The following is a 20670-nucleotide window of genomic DNA, read 5'->3' as shown; positions in this document are numbered from 1 at the left end:
GGATCAACGAATTCTGGTAGAGTGAAGGATTGCCCAACATGAAAGTGAGTCACTACTTTAGGTAAACAAGCATTGGAAATGCAATAGGTCTCGCAGCATTAGAGTTAGTGCTTTTAGAATTGTTTATGGGTTTTTTTTGTAAATCTTTAGCATTTTTGTTTCCTGTAGCCAATGCTAAAGAATTACAAATAAAAAAAGCCATAAACAATTCTAAAAGCTCTAACTCAAATGCTCCGAGACCTATTGCACTGTGTGAGGGTGAGGGGTTGAGGGTGAGTGAGGGTGAGGGTGGGTGAGGGTGAGTGAGGGTGAGTGAGGGTGAGTGAGGGTGAGTGAGGGGTTAAGGGTGAGTGAGAGTGAGGGTGAGTGAGGGTGAGGGTGAGTGAGGGTGAGTGAGGGTGAGTGAGGGTGAGTGTGAGTTAGGGTGAGGGGTTGAGGGTGGGTGAGGGTGAGGGGTTGAGGGTGAGTGAGGATGAGTGAGGGTGAGTGAGGGGTTGAGGGTGAGTGAGGGTGAGTGAGGGTGAGTGAGGGGTTGAGGGTGAGTGAGGGTGAGTGAGGGTGAGTGAGGGAGGGTGAGTGAGGGTGAGTGAGTGAGGGTGAGTGAGGGTGAGTGAGGGTGAGTGAGGGTGAGTGAGGGTGAGTGTGAGTGAGGGTGAGTGAGGGGTTGAGGGTGAGTGAGTGAGGGTGAGGGGTTGAGGGTGAGGGGTTGAGGGTGAGGGGTTGAGGGTGAGGGGTTGAGGGTGAGGGGTTGAGGGTGAGTGAGGGTGAGGGGTTGAGGGTGAGTGAGGGTGAGGGGTTGAGGGTGAGTGAGGGTGAGGGGTTGAGGGGGAGGGGTTGAGGGTGGGTGAGGGGTTGAGGGTGAGGGGTTGAGGGGTTGAGGGTGAGTGAGGGGTTGAGGGTGAGTGAGGGGTTGAGGGGGAGGAGTCGAGGGGGAGGGGTTGAGGGTGAGTGAGGGTGAGTGAGTGAGAGTGAGGGGTTGAGGGTGAGTGAGTGAGGGTGAGGGGTTGAGGGTGGGTGGGTGAGGGTTTGAGGGTGAGGGGTTGAGGGTGAGTGAGTGAGGGTGAGGGGTTGAGGGCGAGGGGTTGAGGGTGAGTGAGGTTGAGGGTGGTTGAGTGAGGATGAGTGAGAGTGAGGGTTAGTGAGGGGTTGAGGGTGAGGGGTTGAGGGTGAGTGAGGGTGAGGGGTTGAGGGTGAGTGAGGGTGAGGGTGAGGGGTTGAGGGTGAGTGAGGATGAGTGAGAGTGAGGGTGAGTGAGGGGTTGAGGGTGAGGGGTTGAGGGTGAGGGTGAGTGAGGGGTTGAGGGTGAGTGAGGGTGAGGGGGAGGGGTTGAGGGGGAGGGGTCGAGGGGGAGGGGTTGAGGGTGAGTGAGGGTGAGTGAGTGAGGGTGAGGGGTTGAGGGTGAGTGAGTGAGGGTGAGGGGTTGAGGGTGGGTGAGTGAGGGTGAGGGTTTGAGGGTGAGGGGTTGAGGGTGAGTGAGGGTGAGGGGTTGAGGGTGAGGGGTTGAGGGTGAGTGAGGTTGAGGGTGGTTGAGTGAGGATGAGTGAGGGTGAGTGAGGGGTTGAGGGTGAGGGGTTGAGGGTGAGTGAGGGTGAGGGTGAGTGAGGGTGAGTGAGGGTGAGTGAGGGTGAGTGAGGGTGAGTGAGGGTGAGTGAGGGTGAGGGGTTGAGGGTGAGTGAGGATGAGTGAGAGTGAGGGTGAGTGAGGGGTTGAGGGTGAGGGGTTGAGGGTGAGGGGTTGAGGGTGAGGGGTTGAGGGTGAGGGGTTGAGGGTGAGTGAGGGTGAGTGAGGGTGAGTGAGGGTGAGGGGTTGAGGGTGAGTGAGAAAACACAAGGACAGGAGGAGTCACAAATAATTTTCAGCCTTGACCCGTGACCTCATCAGGAGTCACGCGCTTTTGGCACTTACATGTCATGTGAGGTTATGCTGTTTTATATTGCGAATTGCTCCCTCTTAGCTTTGGCTCTGTCTCACTTTCGAGTATGTAACCATAGCACATCACAATGTTCATTCTTTTTTCAGCATACTGTAAGGGTTTGAGCTCTGTATCTACTATTACCTTATTTGCATGCAAAGTGAAAAGTAACAAAAGGCCATGTTGTGAAATCCTTTGAAAGATCTGCAAAAGTTTAATTATTTAAATGAACCATAATCCCTTGAATGCCCCATCATGCAAGAAGCTGTGAACACTGTGCTCAACTTTCAGTTTGCATTAGTGTACGGTTATCATTATTTCTCTCGCTGTTCAGTATATCAAAAGTATTCGCTCTTGTGGCACAAGCATTTGTATGCTGATGTGCAGGATTGCTTTTAATGAGCATAGAATGTTTTGATGCACGCATACAGGTCTACTGGTGCCGAGGCCTGATGCTTCGAAGGTGCTCCGTTGAATCCCAAAAACTGGATGAATTTACCTACCCCATAGAATAGTACAGTTACACAAAGCTCCTTAACCAATACTTCAAGTGTGTCATGGGACCCCAGTGTAAAGTAGCAGTGAGCCAGGAAGAGGTTAGGTGAGTAGTCCGGCCAGTGCAGCAGAATTACATAATTCCAGTGTCCCTGACTTTAGACAATCGTTTTCACTGCCTCACATAGATGTGCAGGAAGCAAAATGAGCAGGAAGGCAAACAAGTTAGCATAACCTGGAGTGCACAGCATTACATAATCAATATTCTGAGAACAAAGTAAAACGTTTTATTTTTAAAACAACTTTTGATTTTGTGTTTTAACAGTGTCTGCCTCAACCCTGGTCAGTTCATAGCATTGCATTTCTCACTGAGTGATATATATGATTGTTGGGCAGATTTCTTTTAAAGTTCATAAACATTTCTGAGTGCGTGTATGTGTTTATATGAGTGCATGCTGGTGTATACATTTTACTTCTGCGTTTACAGAAATGGAAGAGGGCACATATCTTGATATTAACATTTATTTGTTATTCAAACGTATTTGCGTTTAAAGCTTTTAGCAGTATCTTGTGGTATTGGCGGGGTATGCCAGGGAAGCCTGCCTTTCTAAATTCTGAGATAGGGAAGGCCAGGAACGGAGCGCGCCTCCGCGAGACTATAAAAGCGTGCAGCGCGGGCCTTCTGATGCATGCTGCTTTCAATCTGCTGCGTGCCGGCGGGAGGCGCTGGAACAAAGTAAGATGGAGAAAAGATAATGCTGAGAAATGATAGAATAGTTGTGACCTCCGCGCGCGGGCTGCAAATCCAAGACATAGATTTCACTAAGCATTCCTGCTGCGTTCCCCGGCAGAGTTCAGTTGTCATAAAAGGACAGGAGTCTGCGGTAATGGCGGCGGCGGATGATGGACACTTCACGTTGGGTGTCCACCACACAGGAGTTGGGGGTGCGGGGAAGGGGAGATTACGTAATGATCATGATGTCCACAGGTCACAACTTCCACGGGCTGTGGCTAAACCCTTTGTCGAGGCTTTCCAGGCCAGATAAGAAGTAGAATAAACGTGAATGGGGGGAGGAGGGAGGAGAAATGCGTCTCGGCCGGAGCAGGGGGCGGAGCAGGGAGAGCAGGCTTTGGAATGTAATTGACACGGCCGGCCGGTCGTGAAACTGAAAGCATGGCCGGCCGGCCGTGAAAGCCTTTGATGCGGCAGGGGAAATGCGAGACGGCGGGAAGGGGAGGGGGCGGAGCGGGTAAACAAAGACGGACGTGCACGCGCTTTTAAGCTCAATGCGCATGCGCATTGAGCTTAAAAGTCAAGGTGCACTGCAAGGAATCGCCACGATTCCTTGCAGTGGATAAAGAGTGGATAAGTCCCAATACTCTCGCCTGCTCGATGCGCATGCGCATCGACAGGCGAGACCTAAAAGGCTACCAGAGTTCTCAGCCCCAATCTGTCTGCGATGCACCGGCTCGAAGGGTGAACAGATGAAGACTGTTCAGATTAGATGGGAGGTCCCACTGTCGCATCAATAATGGCTTTGGAGGAAACGTGCGTCAAACCTTCAATAAATCTAATCACAACAGGAGGTTTGAACAAGGACGGTTGGTCAAGCAAATGAAGAAAGGCTGAATGAGCAGACAAATAACTTTTTACAGGGCCCACTACAAGGCCTGCTTTGCTGGTTTAAAGCCAAAATAAATAAAGAGATATCCATCAGCTTTGCCTAGAAGGTGTTTGTATACCAGGCACTGCATTAGGTTGCACATTTGTTCCAGCACCTGGCAAAATTAGACTTTGCAGAAGGGCACTTAGCTGCAACGATGGCATCCACCACCTCAGTCAGAAAATCGAACAGTCAATTGCCACTACTCAATTTCCAGGCACAGAGGTACAAGTTGCGTAGATTCAGGTGGTGGACCCTGTACTGTTGCTGATACAGACGGACCTCCCGAGGCAGCAGCCTGATCAGAGGACAGATGCTCATGAACAAATATTGTTGGTACCACACTCTCCTGGCTCAACTCTGGGCCACCAGGATAACTTGAGCCCAGTCGTTTTTGATCTTCTTTAGAACTCAGGGTATTGCAAGAAAGGGTGAAAAGGTGTACGCGAGTCTCTTGTTCCATTTCAACCACAATGTGTCTCTTAATAAGTGTTCTTGTGGAAAAATACATAACATTTTTGAAAGTGACACAAAGATCTAGCCAGGATTCCTTTCACTGATGGAAGACGCTATGTGTCACATCAGGATGTAGGCACCACTCATGATCTGACAGACGACGTCTGATCAGTTCGCCCACTTTGGCATTCACAATTTTCTCAAGGTGGCGGACAACCGAAAGGTGCCCTGGAACCCCAGCCAGATTCAGATGTGTAAAGTCTCCCAACACAGGACCCAAAACCCCACTCTGCCCTGCTTGACGCAATACTACATGGTGGTAGTGTGTTAACTGTAAAACCACCAGCACCGTCTCCATGATCGACAGCCGGAACCGCTCATAGCTCCAGAAAATGGATGTGGAACTGACCCTCTACTTGAGACCATACTCCACTGATTTACACGTCCCCCAAGTGACCCCTCCCACCCCTACCAAACCCAGTATGGGTCCGTTATTCAAGGCCACCCTGGTTGGAGAAAGGGAAAGTGGCCTGACACAGAATTAACTACGGTTAGTCACCACTACCGATGTTAAGCTTCTACCTCAGAGATCGGGAGGGTGCTGGAAAGGCAGCCAAGGTGCAGAGTCCACTGGGACTGCAGGTTCCATTTTAGGGCTCACATGTGCCATCTGGCATGGCTAACAAGGAAGATGAATGGGGCTAAGAGACCAAGAAGCCTCAGAGCCACCCTCACCTGGATACAGGACTTGCTGTGAAAAAAAACGGAATAATAGCCAGAATAAGGTGGGCTCTTCAGCGGAGAGAAAGCCTTGAACCTAAACTAACCCATGATTGTACCAATGAACTGAAGTCTCTGAGATGGAATCATGTGGGACTTCATTGGGTTTTACCATCAATGAACTGATGCTCCAAGCACATCTTCTGTAGCCAGACGCCTAAGTATGGGAATACAGAAACTCCAACGATGGGTAGAAACTACCACCATGACTTTTGTGAACACCGAAGGGGTAATGGTGAGGCTGAAAGGGAGCACAGCAAACTGGAAATGCTCCTGGCCCACCTTGAACTGCAAGTAACTTCTATGGGACTGCAGGACGGGTACATGAAAATACACATCCTGCAAGTCCATGGACATCATCTAATCATTCGGGTCCAGGGCAGAAAGGATCTGAGCCAATATGAGCATTTTGAATCCATCCTTTCATAGGAAGGCTTTGATGGGACAGAGGACCAAGACAGGCATGATGAAATGGGAAGAGTAACAACCCTCGCCTTTCTACTCATTCGGTACCCTCTGTATGACACGTTTTGAAAGCATGAAGCATACCTTCTCTAGCAGGAAGCACAGGTACTCTTTTGAAATCTTTTTCTGGCGTGGGAGGGATATTTGGTGGTGAAGAAAAAGCAGGGCATAACCATTTCAAATAATTTGCCACAACAGCATTTTAGCTATGTCTTACATTGAAATATGAATCCAGACCCTACTTCCAACCCTCGGGTACACGACGAGTGACCACAATGATTGTTTTTTTATTTTCAGCAGTCGTACAACCCAGAACCTTGCAGCTCTAGCATTACCCCCTCTCTAGCTCCTCAGAAGAAACGGCTCACCTTCTGATCCATGTTGCCGTGCAGTCGCAGAAGATTTAGTCTTCGAGCAGCCACCGGGGATGTTTCAGGACTCTCTGCTTCAGGGCCCATGTTCAAAACATTCTTAAAAAGCATGTGGTGAAACTCCACCAGCTCACAGCTGGGAAAGAAGACTATCATCTTCAGCTTCTTTTCATACTAGAAGAAAGAGGAAAAGAAGAACAATGGGTGAACAAGAAAGAATAAAACTTTCACAGGTCTTTGCTGGGGGTTCATTTTATGAAATGCTTCCAAGGAGTCCTCCACTTCACCAGGATCATCTGGAGTGCAGACCTGGATATCTGTCAATGAAGGGACCTCCAAGAGGTACACGGGCTGCATACAAGCAGTATTGGTACTAATCATTTGCAACAATGTTCCTCTCCTTTTGATTTGGCCTCACACACTTAACTTTACAAAACTCTAAAAAGAAAAAGTCTGTAACATGCTTGTGCTGCTAGACAGCATACTCTCCTTTGGTTCCTGCACAAATGGGGTCCCCAAATCAATTTTTCACAATTTATGTCTCCTAAGAGAGGTTCTTCCATTCCTCCATCTCTTTCAGGAAATTATTCTAGTCCTCGGCGAGTTATTGTATGCTTGAACCACTAGAACAACCTTTATACAGGCCTCAAAAACAAATCACTCCAAAGTCCAGAGTATGGAACCATGTAGCACAACTCCTGTTTTACTTTAAACAACATGACCACATCACGGTGGCACCTATGTCTTTCCATTTGCACCCAGTGAAAGAAATATTGAATTAAAACCGCCTGTGTTGTCCACAAAGCACTGCTAGCTCAACTACTGTGTCATGCGGTTGGCCCCTTACCTTGCAACTAGAAGTCTAAGATTTGCCATACGAAACTTACTACGTATAAGGACAACACAATACAGAAAAGCCTTGGCGGGCAGAGCTCATCTTTGTGGAACCCTCTACCACACCCACTTGACTAGAAAGGGACTTTGTCTCGAAAGAAACCCACCTCTCTAGTCAGATGTATGGTTAGCCCTCTCCCAAGAGCTGACTAGTATTCATCCACCTGTTATTTGATAATGACCTATGCTTATAACATGCCGAAGACCAGCTCTTGTATGCTTTAATTCAGACTTTCTGCTCCACTTCCGAGGCCCTATCACTATATATCAGCACTGATGGAGGAGGGTTCACAAAAGCAGGCTCCACCCTTACACTGACTGACTGGTACATATGGTCCATGATTATTACCCACTCTTCTTCCAATATATATTGATATCGCAAAGTGCTCTGAAGCTACCTTCTAGGGGAGATGAACTGCTTTACCAAATCCCCACATACAATTAAAAATAATTAATATATAGCTAATCTTATTATCCAACGGTTTCTGATTTATTAACCTCAAAAGAATGAAAAAGTGAGACAAACTAATGAGCTACAGTTTGCACCTTGTTTTCTGTAACTGATGCATTAACCCACTCAGCTGTACCTATGCATTATTATAACAAAATGTCTGTTTACTTTAAGCTGTTATGTAATGGAAACAAAATAGATGAATGCATCAGTGCACTGTACAGGGAGTAATAAAGACAAGAACAAAAAACAGATTCATTTCATGCAAGAAAAGTCAGGTACAGTACATCACGTACACCTAAAAAGCTAAAATACAAACAAAAAAATACACAGTTTAGGCAGAAGCAAACTTAAGATGACAACTGGGGCAACGTTTTAAAGGTTTTTAATAAGAAATAATGCTGTTTTTTTTTGCTGCAACATTTTGTGGAACAAATTCCCTTAGGGGAGGGAATGTGGCCTATCAGCTAGGGCGGTCGACCTCAGAGCTGGGGACCCGGGTTCGAGTCTCGATAGAGACGCTCAACATTCTGTGATTCGGGGCAAATCACTGAATCTCCCCGTGCCTAACAAAAAAATTCATGTGTCTGTCTGTAATATAACTGGTGCTCATGTAAAGCGCTCTGATAACTCCGGGTCTAGTTAGTGCTATATAAAACTCACAAAAAAAAAACCTTTTATTTCTCAAAATAATCAAGTTGCCCACCTTTGGCCTTCCTAAATGAAAACATACATTTATTATCTGGAAACACCACAGTGCATTTTTCTATATGTTATAATAAAAGAGCTGATTGGTAAAGGACATTAAAAGAAACTCACTAGTGTCTTGCCATGCACAAATGTAGCCAGCAGGACAAGACGCAGCTTACTGGGCACCACCACCACATGCTGCTGCAGGTTCTCTGGGATTGCATAACTATCCGGTCCAGGGGTTTCAGTGGGCCTTTGGTCTCCTTGCTGTCTAGGGGACACCACTGGGACCTCCTCTGTGACAGACACATCAACTGGATCCTTCAGACTGATGTCTGCCAAACGGACAACAGCTACAACCAGGAGACAAGAAGATGAAAATATATGGTAAGTTAGTAATCTTGAGTTGGGGTCAAGGGTGACAGACTCAGCTCCTGTCCTGCTACAGTTACACCAGGAAGCCATTCAAGAGCTTCTGTCAATTAGCACGTTCAGCTGTTATACACAAATTCGGTTTTAAGTGCTTGATGGAGAACATCTCTGAAAATACTTACCTTTCACAATACTGCCCTCTCTTTATTTCTTTAGAATGATACCTCCAGATACCCACTGCCCCCATCCCTCTGTTATTAGGGCTGTAACACAAGACTGAAATGACTGAAGCCTTTTGGCTTTGTCAATGCTAGTTTTGTAATGGTTTTTGCAATACTCAATTGTTCCGGCAAGCTGCAAACCCTTGTCAACCTAAACATAAAATGGCAAAAAAAGTAAATATGTTTTGGTCTCAAAAAGCCCACATTGCCATAGCAGTGAAGAGAACTACTTTGGGTGTGGATGTGCTCCTTGTGAAAGGGGAATGCCCTCACTCACAGTGCAGCTAGCCAATGGCTGAAGTGGGCTGGCCTAATGACTCATGCTGTATGCTGCAGTGGGTGGAAGAAAAATGTGTCTGACAGAACAGACCAATGGGTGCAGGTTGGCAGCGCTTAGGAACAAAAGGAATTGTCTTTTTAATAATTTAGCTTAAATGCCAGTGAAACCATTGGTAACTTGAGCTTAAATTCTAGTGAAACCATTGGTAACTTGATAATTGGGAGTGTCTGTGAGAGATCATGGCCTTCAAGTATCTATTGGTGACTTGAGCGGCTGGGCTGGATTTACTGTATCTGTATGATTCTATCAGGGGAGGAGAGGCTTCTTTGAATCAGAAGAAAAAGGCACCCATTCAAATAAACAAACAATAGCTTGTAAAACCAAAGACTGCTGAAAGTGCCAATATTGCGCAAGGACCCAGCTCTGTGAAATCAATGTAGTTGACCCACCTTGGGACAGTGTGGCTGAGAGCAGCACGTTCTGCCGGACTTCGCACTCTGCGTTCAACGCGTTCAGTATGGCGGTGATGTCTTTTTCAAAACCCAAGTCAAGAATTCTGTAAATAGCACATGATATTGTTAAACACCGAGGCATCACAGCAGACATGTCTCCAAAAGCTGGCAACCAATATGATAGTATGAGAGGAAAACACAGAGGATGCCATCCCCTTGGAGGGTCCTTCCACGCACTGATGGTGTTCGATACTTTAAAGTGTTATTGACAACTACTGACAACCCAATCGGACATTTTCTATTTTAAACAAAATGCTCTTAAGTAAGACAACTTCTACATCTCTCTCAGAGGGCTTCCCACCATGCCTCTCACCATGTTCTCTATATCCCATGCAAGTTAATAGGCTTGATAATTTTGGTTTCGTTGTTCGTACACTGAGACACAAGAAACAAAACATAATGTTGCAGGCAGTCTGCTGGAGAGCATGAGCCATGAGAAACAAGAAGTCTTAAATTATTTTCTGAGGAACAGACAATTCTTAGCTTGTCAAAGCTGCAGAGGCAGCTTGTACTACATATTTTTTTAAACTAATTCCAACAATATTCCGGTTTATAGGAGGAGTGAGAAGGTTCTCAGATCACAATGGTGTGGCTGAAATGTACTGACACAGGTGGCACTGTAAGCCCAGAGCTCTTGTGGATGTACCATGATTTATGTACAAGACAGACACTTCAAGGGAACCCTTTACTCGACTGCTAGTAAGTGCTGCCCCCTGTATGCCATATCAAATTTGCAAAAACCCTGCATAGTACACACTGCAAGGTTCTACCCCAGCTGCAGAACAGCAGAGAAAGGTGAGAAGCCGGAGGTATTCACTTTTGCAATAGTGCAGCCTTGAGGAAATCTATGAGATGACTATCGAGGGAAGGGAAGGATCTTTCAAAGGAAGCAGAGATGATGGAAACTGCATTAATCAGAACCAGGACGACTCCCAGAGATTGTACTTTGGTGGCTGGTACCAGAGGATCTCCCACAGAGAAGCCCTGAGCCTTGCCTCAGTGGCCTGGGGTGCTCCCATCAATAAGCAGCCCATTCTTGGATGGCGACCGAACAATCTGCCAGCCAGATCAGCAATGAAAGAGCTCTCCTGCCAATTCATACAATAAGCCGAGTATCGTCCGCATAGTATAAAGTCTGCCAACTAAAACACCGGATCATATTTGGAAGAGGTCGTAAAAACATATTAAATAAAGGGAGAGTGCATAAAGAAATACAAGTGGGGGTGGCAATGTACACAGATGGGGAAATGTATATACTGGTAGAACATGTGTGTGCTCAAGTATACATTATGAAATAAGGGCCATGAAGAGGGGCCAGGTGGAGGAAAGGCGGGGGGAGGGGGGTCAGTGGGGAGGTTGGGTGCATCACAGTGGAGAGAGGGAGGTTGGTAGAGAACGAATGCAGAGAAAAGACCCCTGCTGTAAGGAACCACAGTTCTACCGTGAATTATTTTTTTTAAACCTCCCCTACTCCAGACTGTCACTCTGAGCCTAGAGGCACCTGTGATACCAGTTCCAGGATGGGCCCAATAGGACTTTGTTCTGCTGGGTCACCTGGCTATGAAGAGACTGCTTGGCTGGCAGTCTATTAAACCCGACTTGGTAACAAGGGAGTGATGCCTACTGCTCAACCCACCACTGGAAAAAGAGTTTCCTTTGGCAGGACAACCAACCAGTTCTTAAGGAAATTCTAGGAGACTCAAAAGAAATTATGTGCAACCTAGGAAATGAATAGATAGAGGCCTGGGAAGGAAGAACGGATACTACTCAGGAGTCATTAAACATGTTATTTCAGCAGCATACCACACAAGTAAGTCTTGTAGCAATGTCAGCACTTGGCTGATTATAAATTACGTCCTCATCTTCTACCCTTGGCAGAAAACTGATAGGGGCCATAAGGGTGACCCAGGAGCCCTCATGGGACTTCACACAAATAGGAGGTCCCCAGTTCGCAGTAACTTGGAAATCCTTTTAGACTCCTCAGAATTCTAGAGGCCCAAGTGGGAGGCCGTCACACCAGTTCCTGTAAATGCATTGAAAGTTTGACGGGCAGCTCAGTCAACATGACAGAGCCTTACATCAAACATTCAATATTTTTTGTATTTTAAAAAAAAAAAAGTGTGCCTTTGTAAAAAAAGAAATGACCACCTTCACCATGGGAGTGGGTCATTCAAAAGGTTTTTGCTTTCAAATTCTGCCATGTTTTGTATAGCGAGCCCAAACCATTACTCAGTCAGGCCACTGGAGGTGTAGATAGGCATCAGAGACTGAGTAGTCTCCTCCACCTACATACTGAAGTTCTGCCCGACTCTAAATGATGCAGGCAGAACTTTGCTGTGGCAGAGACGGTACTCCATTGCTTTTGCAACAGTATTCTCTTAGCCAAAGTCTAAATCAGGCCTAAGTCTCCAAACTCACTCACAAAATATGTCAACTGATAAAGAGTTGTTCCAGGGACATGGAGACATTTGTTAACCTGAGTACAGGATGTCACTTTGGGTAACTGTGTCCTTGAATGAATCTGGTGAGCTGTTAGGCACCCTCGGCAGAGCACTCTGGAAAGGAAACCCAGCAACAGAGGCTCTACTACAGGACCAAGTCCCTGTGCAGGGTGAGCTTGCCATTTGAGCATCACCTGTAGCACCCACAGAGTAGTCCTGCTGCTGCAACGGATGCCCACAGCAGTTTCAGCTGTCCACCCTAAACCTGGTAGGCCCTGCCTACCAGGTTTAGCTGTCCATTTATGAAAGACCTCTTGTGCGCATATAGGCTTAGTGCTCGCCCATTGCTTACCACTGGTTGGCTTTGTCACTCGTCTCCTTGCTTCCTATTTGTTGGCTTGTCTGTCTCTTCTTGTGTTTGCTCTTCCTTGGAGCATACCCTCTTTACTATTCTTTTGATTGGTTCACTTGTATGGTTCGACTGCTCACATTTTGAGAACTACTTTTTTCCTTTTTAATCAAGCTCTCCATAAGAGTGCATGTGTTTATTTGCGGTCTGGTATGCTGAACCCCCACCCGCCCCAATATGCTTCACCATTGCTTCCCCCCCCTGACTGGAGTTCAAAAGTTTTAAAGTTATAATTTTCTGGGAGGACCCAGAAGCTGCCAGCTTAAAGAGCATAAAGCACTTTCGAGGTCCTCCGTTGGTCAATCGACCTCACCCCATAATCAGTTCTTCAACTCACTCCTCTACCCCTCTCAGTCATTTCATTTGTTTTTTTAACTTTTATTATTGGGAGGCCCGACAACTGCCATTTGCTGTCAGGTTCCTTCGCTCTACTAAAGGTGATTTTGCTAAAACACTATTTCTTTTTTTTATTATTTACCAAACTAAGTGGTATCCACCACCTTAGAATGGAAAAATAAAAACTAAAGAAAATGGCTGCCGCGTCATTCTGTAGGCACACACACAGAATGACATGGTCAGCAGTAGCCACCATATTGCGCCTTTCTCTCTTTTTTTTTTTGGCCAACATTTTGCTGATGCTACACACAGTATCGGCAAGGAGCATTCAGATTATTTCCCATAGTATCAGCACAAAGCACTGGCAAAGCAAATAGATTAACAAGAGAAGACCTACTGGCTATACCAATGCTCAAGGCCCTAAGACACCTTTGCACTCAAGTGCGAGTGAGAGGGATTTGGTGGTGGAGGTAAAACATTTTGACAGCAGCAACTGGGATCAACTGAATTAGGTTTAAAATTAAATTTTGCAAATTCAGTTCATTTCATACAATACTTCTGAATAAAGCCTGTGACCCATGGAGTGTAATTAGGAGGTATAAGAGGCCAGTAAACAAGGGACTACGACTGTGCCAAACACATCACCCAGGAAGTGAGTTCCTGCACATCCAGAACATGGACTTAGAGTTGCATGAAGTGTTTAGTATGGAACACTGGTATATTTCTGGAGCTATGCATGATATTAAACACAATATTAGCATTTTTGTAGTCCACAAGATTAAGAGACCTTCTTTCCACAAAATTAACTTGAACCAGCTGGAGGAAGTTTGCCCTGGTGATAAGATATCCAGAGGGTGGAGACGGGAGGGAAGAAGGCCCTGAGATAGGGATGGGCAAAGAGGTCACATGGAAGACAGAAATGACCATGGGGGAGTGGGCGTCTAGGGGCAGAAAGGGGACATCTAGGAGGTAGAAAGGGGGGAAAAAGAGAGGAAGAGGAGCAAAAACAGAGTGCAAACAACATTTATGTTGCAGTCAGCAATATATCAATAGGTCTGCCCTTATCACAGTCGCTCCTACTATAAAAAGCGCAGTGCGTTACCTATCAGCTTCATCTAAGATCAGCCACTGAACGCGTCCAAAGTGAATATTCTTTGTCGTCTTGATGTGATCCACCAGCCGCCCCGGAGTTGAAATGAGAATGTTTATTCCTTTACGAATTCTGTATTGAAACATATACAACAAAAATGGTCGTGAACAGGTAACATTTCTCATTATACACATGACTGTTACTTAAAACCATCCACACAAGTGTCAAAAAAGACTGAAAACAATAACCATTTTTTTTTAACGATAATGGTGACAAAACACTATGGTTTAGTACAAAAGAAGGAGTGGAAGAGTGGGGAGAAAGTGAGGGGAATGGGAAAGTAGTAAGAGGGAGTGAAATGAGAAAAAAGATCAGGAGAATGGAACAGGGAGGAGAAGGAGACTGACAAATGTGCCAAGGAGAAACCGTTCAGGGAAAGGAGAAAAGATGGAAAGGCAGGCAGGGAGAGATAGATACAGGGAGAGGAAGAAGAGCTCATGTAGGAAAAGCAGAAAGCGCTGGGATTATGATGTGTGGGGGATGCATTAAGAAGTAAAAGTAGTAACAGCGGAGCGTGGTTTAGTGATCATGCTAAACACTGCGGGCCCAGAGAAGTGATGTTCTAATGCCTGCATCCTGATAACAAGAGGCTGCTTGCTAGGCACACAATCAATCAATCAATCAATCAAGGTTGGGAAAGCACAGCTACTCACCTGCGAGGGTCTCAAGGCACTAGGGGGGAGGGGAGGCGCAGATCCATTAAGTGCTGGGATCATCCATAGAGCTAGGTCTTCAGGTCCTTCCTGAACTGAAGCAATGTAGGAACTTGGTGGAGGGGGGGGTCGTTCCAAGCCATGGCTGAGAGGTAGGAGAAGGACTTTCCTCCCGTTCTAGTCTTGTAGATGCATGGGATGGTGGCTAAGGAGAGGTGTCTCTTGGGTGCGTGGAAGGAGAGGTGATTGTTTAGGTATGCAGGTCCCATGTTATGGAGGGCCTTGTATGCGTGAGTAAGCTTGAAGGTTATTCTTCTTTCGATGGGGAGCCAGTGGAGGTCGGGGAGGAGTTGGGTGATGTGGTTGTGACAGGGAACATCTAGGATCAGTCTGGCTGTGGCGTTCGGGATGGTCTGGAGTTTATGAAGTAGTTTCTTGTTGATTCCAGTGTAGAGGGCGTTGCCGCGGTCCAGACTGCTACGGAGGACGTGCATGACTGTTTTTCAGGATTCGGATGGGACACACTGAGGAACCCCATCTGCTTACATTGGGCTCCTAGATTATTATTTACTCTGGTTAGGTCTCACCTACGCAGCGCGCATGCGCTACATAGGAGAGAGACCTAATGCCATTGGCACAGCTTTGGGGGCAAAAACGTGCATGCGTTGCATTGCTTGCAATGGCAACGTGTGCACGTCTGGCGATTTCCTTGCGGGAGCAAGCGGCGCCATATGGCGCACGCTCCCGCAAGGGAATCGCACAGGCCTCCTCCCCTGCTACGAGCGAGGCACGCGCTTGTATTTTTAAGCCCGCTACTTTAGTGGTCTTTAAATGTACATGCTTTCTGATGCTTTTTGATTGCTGCATTCGTTGTATTGGATTTGTCCTTTAGATTCGTTTTCGTTTTAGGGCATAAGATATCCACTCTGCATGCCTTACGCTCTATTGTAGCTCAAACAAATTGCTTACATAAAACCACTTGTTAACGTCGTCATTTGTGAATTTGGAAGAACCTAGTCGCCTGGGCCACTTTGGGACTTCTTAGGTATTTTCCTCCATTAGCCAGAAGCATACCTCTCATCTGTCCCTGCTGGAATGCAGGTCTTGAGGCCCATACCAAAGCCTGTTCAAAGATACTGAATGTGTAAGCTGAGAGTAACCATTCTGAGTCGGACATCAGTGCCTAATGCGCCGATGAGCGTCTCTCTGGTGTGAATAGTAAAACTGAGTATTTGTTGCAGTTATAGTTTGTCATGAAGTCCAGCTTCTTAAAGTGGGGAAAAGCATGCTGTAGTTTTCCAAATTTTTTCCTGCTACAGTAGACCATGGTTTGTGCATTTGACGCTTTTCACTTTCATGTTTAAACCAGGGCCGGACTGGGAACCCAAAGCAGTCCTGGCAATTTTGTCAGACAAGCCTCCTGTGGGAGGAAGGGTGGATGCAAGTGTAAAACACTTCTACGTTTGTTCCTGGAGGGCGCTATCGCAGCACCCCTGCAGAACTAGTTCCCAGTAACACAAGCATTGGCATAGCCAATGGGTCTCGCATTTGGGACCTTATAAGTGTTTAGCCATTCAACAGTTGGTGTTGTTGCACCAAGGATATTCTGCTGCATAACTAAATACTAATAGGGTCCAAAAAGGGAGATCTAATGGCTATGCCAATGCTTGTTTTAGCTTCTTTTGGGACTCAGGTTTGTAAATTCACCCCATGAGCTCTGCAGAGAATGGCCAACCTTTGCTTCCACCAGCAGAACTCTGCTGTAACATACATGTTGTCAACCCCACCATTATCATGGCAACCGCTATCCCCAGTGCCACGACACCGCTCCCACCAATTCTACCACCTCTGTTCCCAGTCCTGATACCAATAATGCTGCTGCTCCCACCACCACCCCTACTGCTGTTGAGACTCGCACCCTCACCACTGCTCCCACCACCACTGCCGCACCCCCTGCTACCACCACCATATCTTTCACATACAAATCATGCACAGCAAAATTAGTTATATAAAGAAGGTTAAAAAGAATTTAGGCGGAGTGAGTACAAACCTATCGGTAGAGAAATTCAAGAGTAATCATGTGATTTATGTGAAAATGCAAAGAAGTAGGTCTACAAAAAATGAGGGCCTAGAATTTTCCTAAAGAAATGTTTCTTCGCCAGAGAAAATTCCCAGTTAGATGTGCCGAAAAGTACAAAGGTGCGTAAATTGATAACAACAATATTGTATTGTTGTTTGGCACCAATTTAAAATAGGCATCAATGTGGTACTGGGTGTCAGAGGAAACTAATATTAAATAAATCAAGGCAGACGGTCAACACTAGCCATGCTGCAATAAACCCTTTATTTTCCAAGCAAATGAGGATTTTTCAAAGCAAGATATCTGTAGCTGGGGCTCATGCTCCCGATGTATTCCATTTGTAGAGGGGTCGTTAACAATAACTTCAGGACTGCATTTATTGTGGTGTAGGACTGGAATTGGAATGGCGTTTGGGGTAGCAGCTTCTGAATTTGCTCAGCTGAGATTGGAAACTTTTGTTATTGTGGCATGGGGGGCACAAAGGATGTTGATTTAAGTCAGTTGAGCAGTGCTGGTTGGAAAATTTGGCAAAGACTCATGATCTATCACAATTGAGCAGAAGATCTGATTGATAGGAGCGGGCAGTCTCATTCTGTATTGCCACTCATGTGGAAGTACAGTGGGGGATGCATATTCATGCTGATTTTGGAGGAATAGGAAGGATAATTGCTTTTTGATTCATACCAATGGAGAGCACGTCTGAAAGTGGGAGATCTCAAAGTTACCCCAAATCAGGAGTTGGGCTGAAGAACGAGGGGAGCAGGAATTTCTGAACTATCCTCGTTGAGGTGCAAGACTGAACAGGGAGGTGAATGTAAATGTAAATGTACAGGAATTTATATAGCGCAAATCACCAACCGGTCTCTAAGCGCTTGCTTAGGGAACCCGTCCTGGTATTCCCTTGTGAGACAACCCCGGCAGGGTATCCGCAAGGTGAAAGCCAGGCATCCCGCCGCGAGGGGCCGTTGTGGAGATTAAGCAAGCTATTGCCCAGAGTCGCAGAGTGTGAACCCGTGAATCGAGTAGGCACCGGAGCGAGAATGGTCGAGTCCATGGACATTTTTTAGGACTCAAGACCCCGCCGAGCCGGGAATTGAACCCTGGTCCCGGGCTGACCTCTGCATCCAGGTCTGCCTCCTCTAACCAGTGAGCCTCACTTCTCCGGTGGGAGCAAAGGCTCTGTTTAGGGTAACATGATTTTTCTGGGTTGGGGTGCAAACTGTCCGATTAAGTGGTAGGATTGGTGGACTATAAGAGGGGGCAAGGCCCGAGTCTACTCATTTGCAGAGGTGGGCCATATAATCAGTGCAGCCAATGGGATTGGGCACATTTTCGCGACTTCATACTTTGGTGACTCTGCATTACTCTTGTAACCCTGAGTTCCAGGCAAGTCCGCAAATTGCTGCAAGGTGGAATTTTCTCTTGAGCGTGGCTCCAGAACGGTAAGTTAGTGAGCCAGATTTGGCATCCCCTAATGCAGATTTCTGGTCGCGTTAGGGGTAGAGATTCTTCTAACGCAGGTGGTTGTGACAGTTTGTAGCCAGAAGTCTGGCACTCGAGTAGAAAATCTATTCGAGTTGCAGAGAAATCGCTGATTTTCCAGCCCTAAATGAGCTACTGGCCCTAACTCACAACGCGACATGCCTATTGCCGGGCATTGGCACAAATCCACCAAATCTTGTGGAGTTTTTATGTAACACTGCAGAGTAAAACTCAAAGTGTTCCGCTAACTCCTACTCACTTCTCACCGTTGGAGAGGATGAGTGTTGGTGTACATAGGCTGCAAATCTATCCACAAGTGAAAAGCGGGATTTGTACAAGGGTAAGAGGGCAAGAGGCCGACTTTCTGGATTCATTCCTGTTGGGATGGGGGATTTGAGGACTCCGAGCCATCCCTATTTGTGCGTAAGACTGTTGGGGATCAGCTTCTCCAACTAGCCTAGATGAGCAGCAGAAATGGTGGAATTGGTGTAGAATGCAGAGTCTACTGATGGATCATTGTTGAGCTAGAAGACTACTGGGGTCGGAGTCCCTAGGTATTGACCCTTTGAGCTGTAACACCGAAGAAAGGAGGGGAGTAGGGAGGCAGACAGTTTAGTCGTATCCCTGTTGGGGTGGAGAAATGCACAGAGGATGGGAACAGCTTTCGATTTATCACCAAGTGGCATAAAACTGGGGGAGGGTTGGGATTATAAAATCTCACCCTCTATTATTCTCCATGAAAGGTTAGGCTGGGCTGTGGTCATATTCCCAAGGATTATATAAAGAGAAGCATGCACTAGTACCTAGCTTTCTCGGATTTCTTCTTTTCGCCCCCCATCAGCACCCCTGGCACAATCCACATGAACGGCTGAAAAGAGAGAAAAACAGGTTAAAGATTCGAGGGACTTACCCAAAGTTCTCCTCCTTCCATCTAACTCCCATAAGGACAGTGACACCGCTGTCATCATCCCATCTTGAATACACTATTACTGTGGTCTTTATACAGGGGTCCCTGCTTCTGCAGATACACAGCGTGGCAGCAAGACACAAACACTCAGAGGTGAAAGCAAACATGGCCCATCTCTTACAAGCTATAGTAACTCCTCACTCTGAAAATGGGTCAGTTTCAAGTCACTCTGTGTAGCCCACAAGACGTCCTTCAAATATGGGCCATATCTTCAAATTCCACTGACTGTGCCTCATGGTATGGGAAGGGCCGCTCTGCTGTAAGTCTTCTGCAACAAACTGCCTTGTAAATTTCTCACCGATGGATGGCCCACCAGGCTAGTGTGACTGCATTTCTCAGTCTATTTGAAAACTCACTTGTTATGAACATTATCCAATTCCAGCACAAGTAGACTTCTCGTTTATGAAGTCTAAGTGCACAATGGGAATTGTTGTCTCATTCATTTAATCCAAGGGTTGTCCATATCCTGATGACCAAATGATTTACATGATGGGGTCAAAATATCAACTTTTGTACCAAAAATACAGAAACTAGGGGCATTTTTGCTTACCCCAAATATTAATTTTCTTTGGTTTTTCTATATAGAAAGAAATAAGCTTTGACATTATTTTTGCTCTTTAACACTACACAATCTTTAAGTTCAGCTTTGACTGTGTAGTGTGTTTGTATCCCTGCACAGTTTGCATCTAACAATAGTTGTTGTTGATCAAAGGCACCCATAAGTTTGGGCTTTAATAACATTTCATCAAAAAAATATGTAAAATAAAAAATTTCAAAAAAGATACAAATGTATGTTTTTCCCAAACAGGTCTTCTTTGAAATATTTGATTTTCTTGTGAGTACTGCATAACATGCTGTACTGTAAACCAGTGCACCCTTTTTAGGAATTCACTCACTGGGTATTCGTTACAGTTCGACTGAATATATCAAACTGTAGGGAACAATAATGTCAAAGAAACAATTGTTTATTTTCTATACTTTCTAATTCTTACAACAAACCTGAGATTAATGTGAGACGTGGAATGAAAACTTGAGGTCCCTGCCAACGTGCAATGGGCAGTGTCATCGAGCCGGCATAACAACCCAGAATCCCCTCCCCAAAAACCTACCAGCTATTTGCAATTGCTATTGTCTTCTTCCAAAACTGGAGATTTGACTTTTCAATCTGTAAAAGTCTCTTTCCTGTGGATAAATGTTGTTCTATGGCAAAATCGAGGTCAAAATACCACCTGCATGTACATTGGGACCAAAACATTGACTCAGAATAGTTTCAAAGTTAATAGAAAATCTATATATTACCGATATTTCAGGAGTTGATCTTATGGTCCTGATATCAGTAGATCAATATTTTGGCGGCTAATAATGTGACACACAAACCTGGATAAACTAGTAAATTAAATATAATAGAACAACGAGCAGAAAACAGAGTGCATGACGCCCTCACCTTCAATAATTTCTGTATGGTTTCAAAGCTTTGCAGAGCAAGCTGGGAAGAAAAACAGAAAGAGCAACGTCAGGGCACAACTAGGATTATAGTGTTAGTTATTTACACTGATTTGTTTGTCACCTAATTATACACGATTATTTCC

General features: G+C 45.8%; 1 protein-coding gene across 1 annotated transcript in view; it reads right to left on the bottom strand.

Moving 5' to 3' along the window:
- The window catches only part of DDX31 (DEAD-box helicase 31), a 201356-nt gene that overhangs the window by 162678 nt on the left and 18008 nt on the right, over positions 1 to 20670 (bottom strand). The window contains exons 8-13 of the mRNA XM_086924761.1: positions 20526 to 20567; positions 18918 to 18982; positions 13852 to 13971; positions 9501 to 9607; positions 8308 to 8531; positions 6141 to 6317 (exon numbers count right to left, since the gene is read on the bottom strand). Of these exons, the coding sequence (XP_086780887.1) occupies positions 6141 to 6317; positions 8308 to 8531; positions 9501 to 9607; positions 13852 to 13971; positions 18918 to 18982; positions 20526 to 20567 (735 nt within the window). The remainder of the gene's footprint in view (positions 1 to 6140; positions 6318 to 8307; positions 8532 to 9500; positions 9608 to 13851; positions 13972 to 18917; positions 18983 to 20525; positions 20568 to 20670) is intronic.

Source organism: Lissotriton vulgaris, chromosome 5, assembly GCF_964263255.1.
Source record: "Lissotriton vulgaris chromosome 5, aLisVul1.2, whole genome shotgun sequence".
Classification (NCBI taxonomy): domain Eukaryota; kingdom Metazoa; phylum Chordata; class Amphibia; order Caudata; family Salamandridae; genus Lissotriton; species Lissotriton vulgaris.
This window is presented reverse-complemented; position numbering and strand designations above follow the sequence as displayed.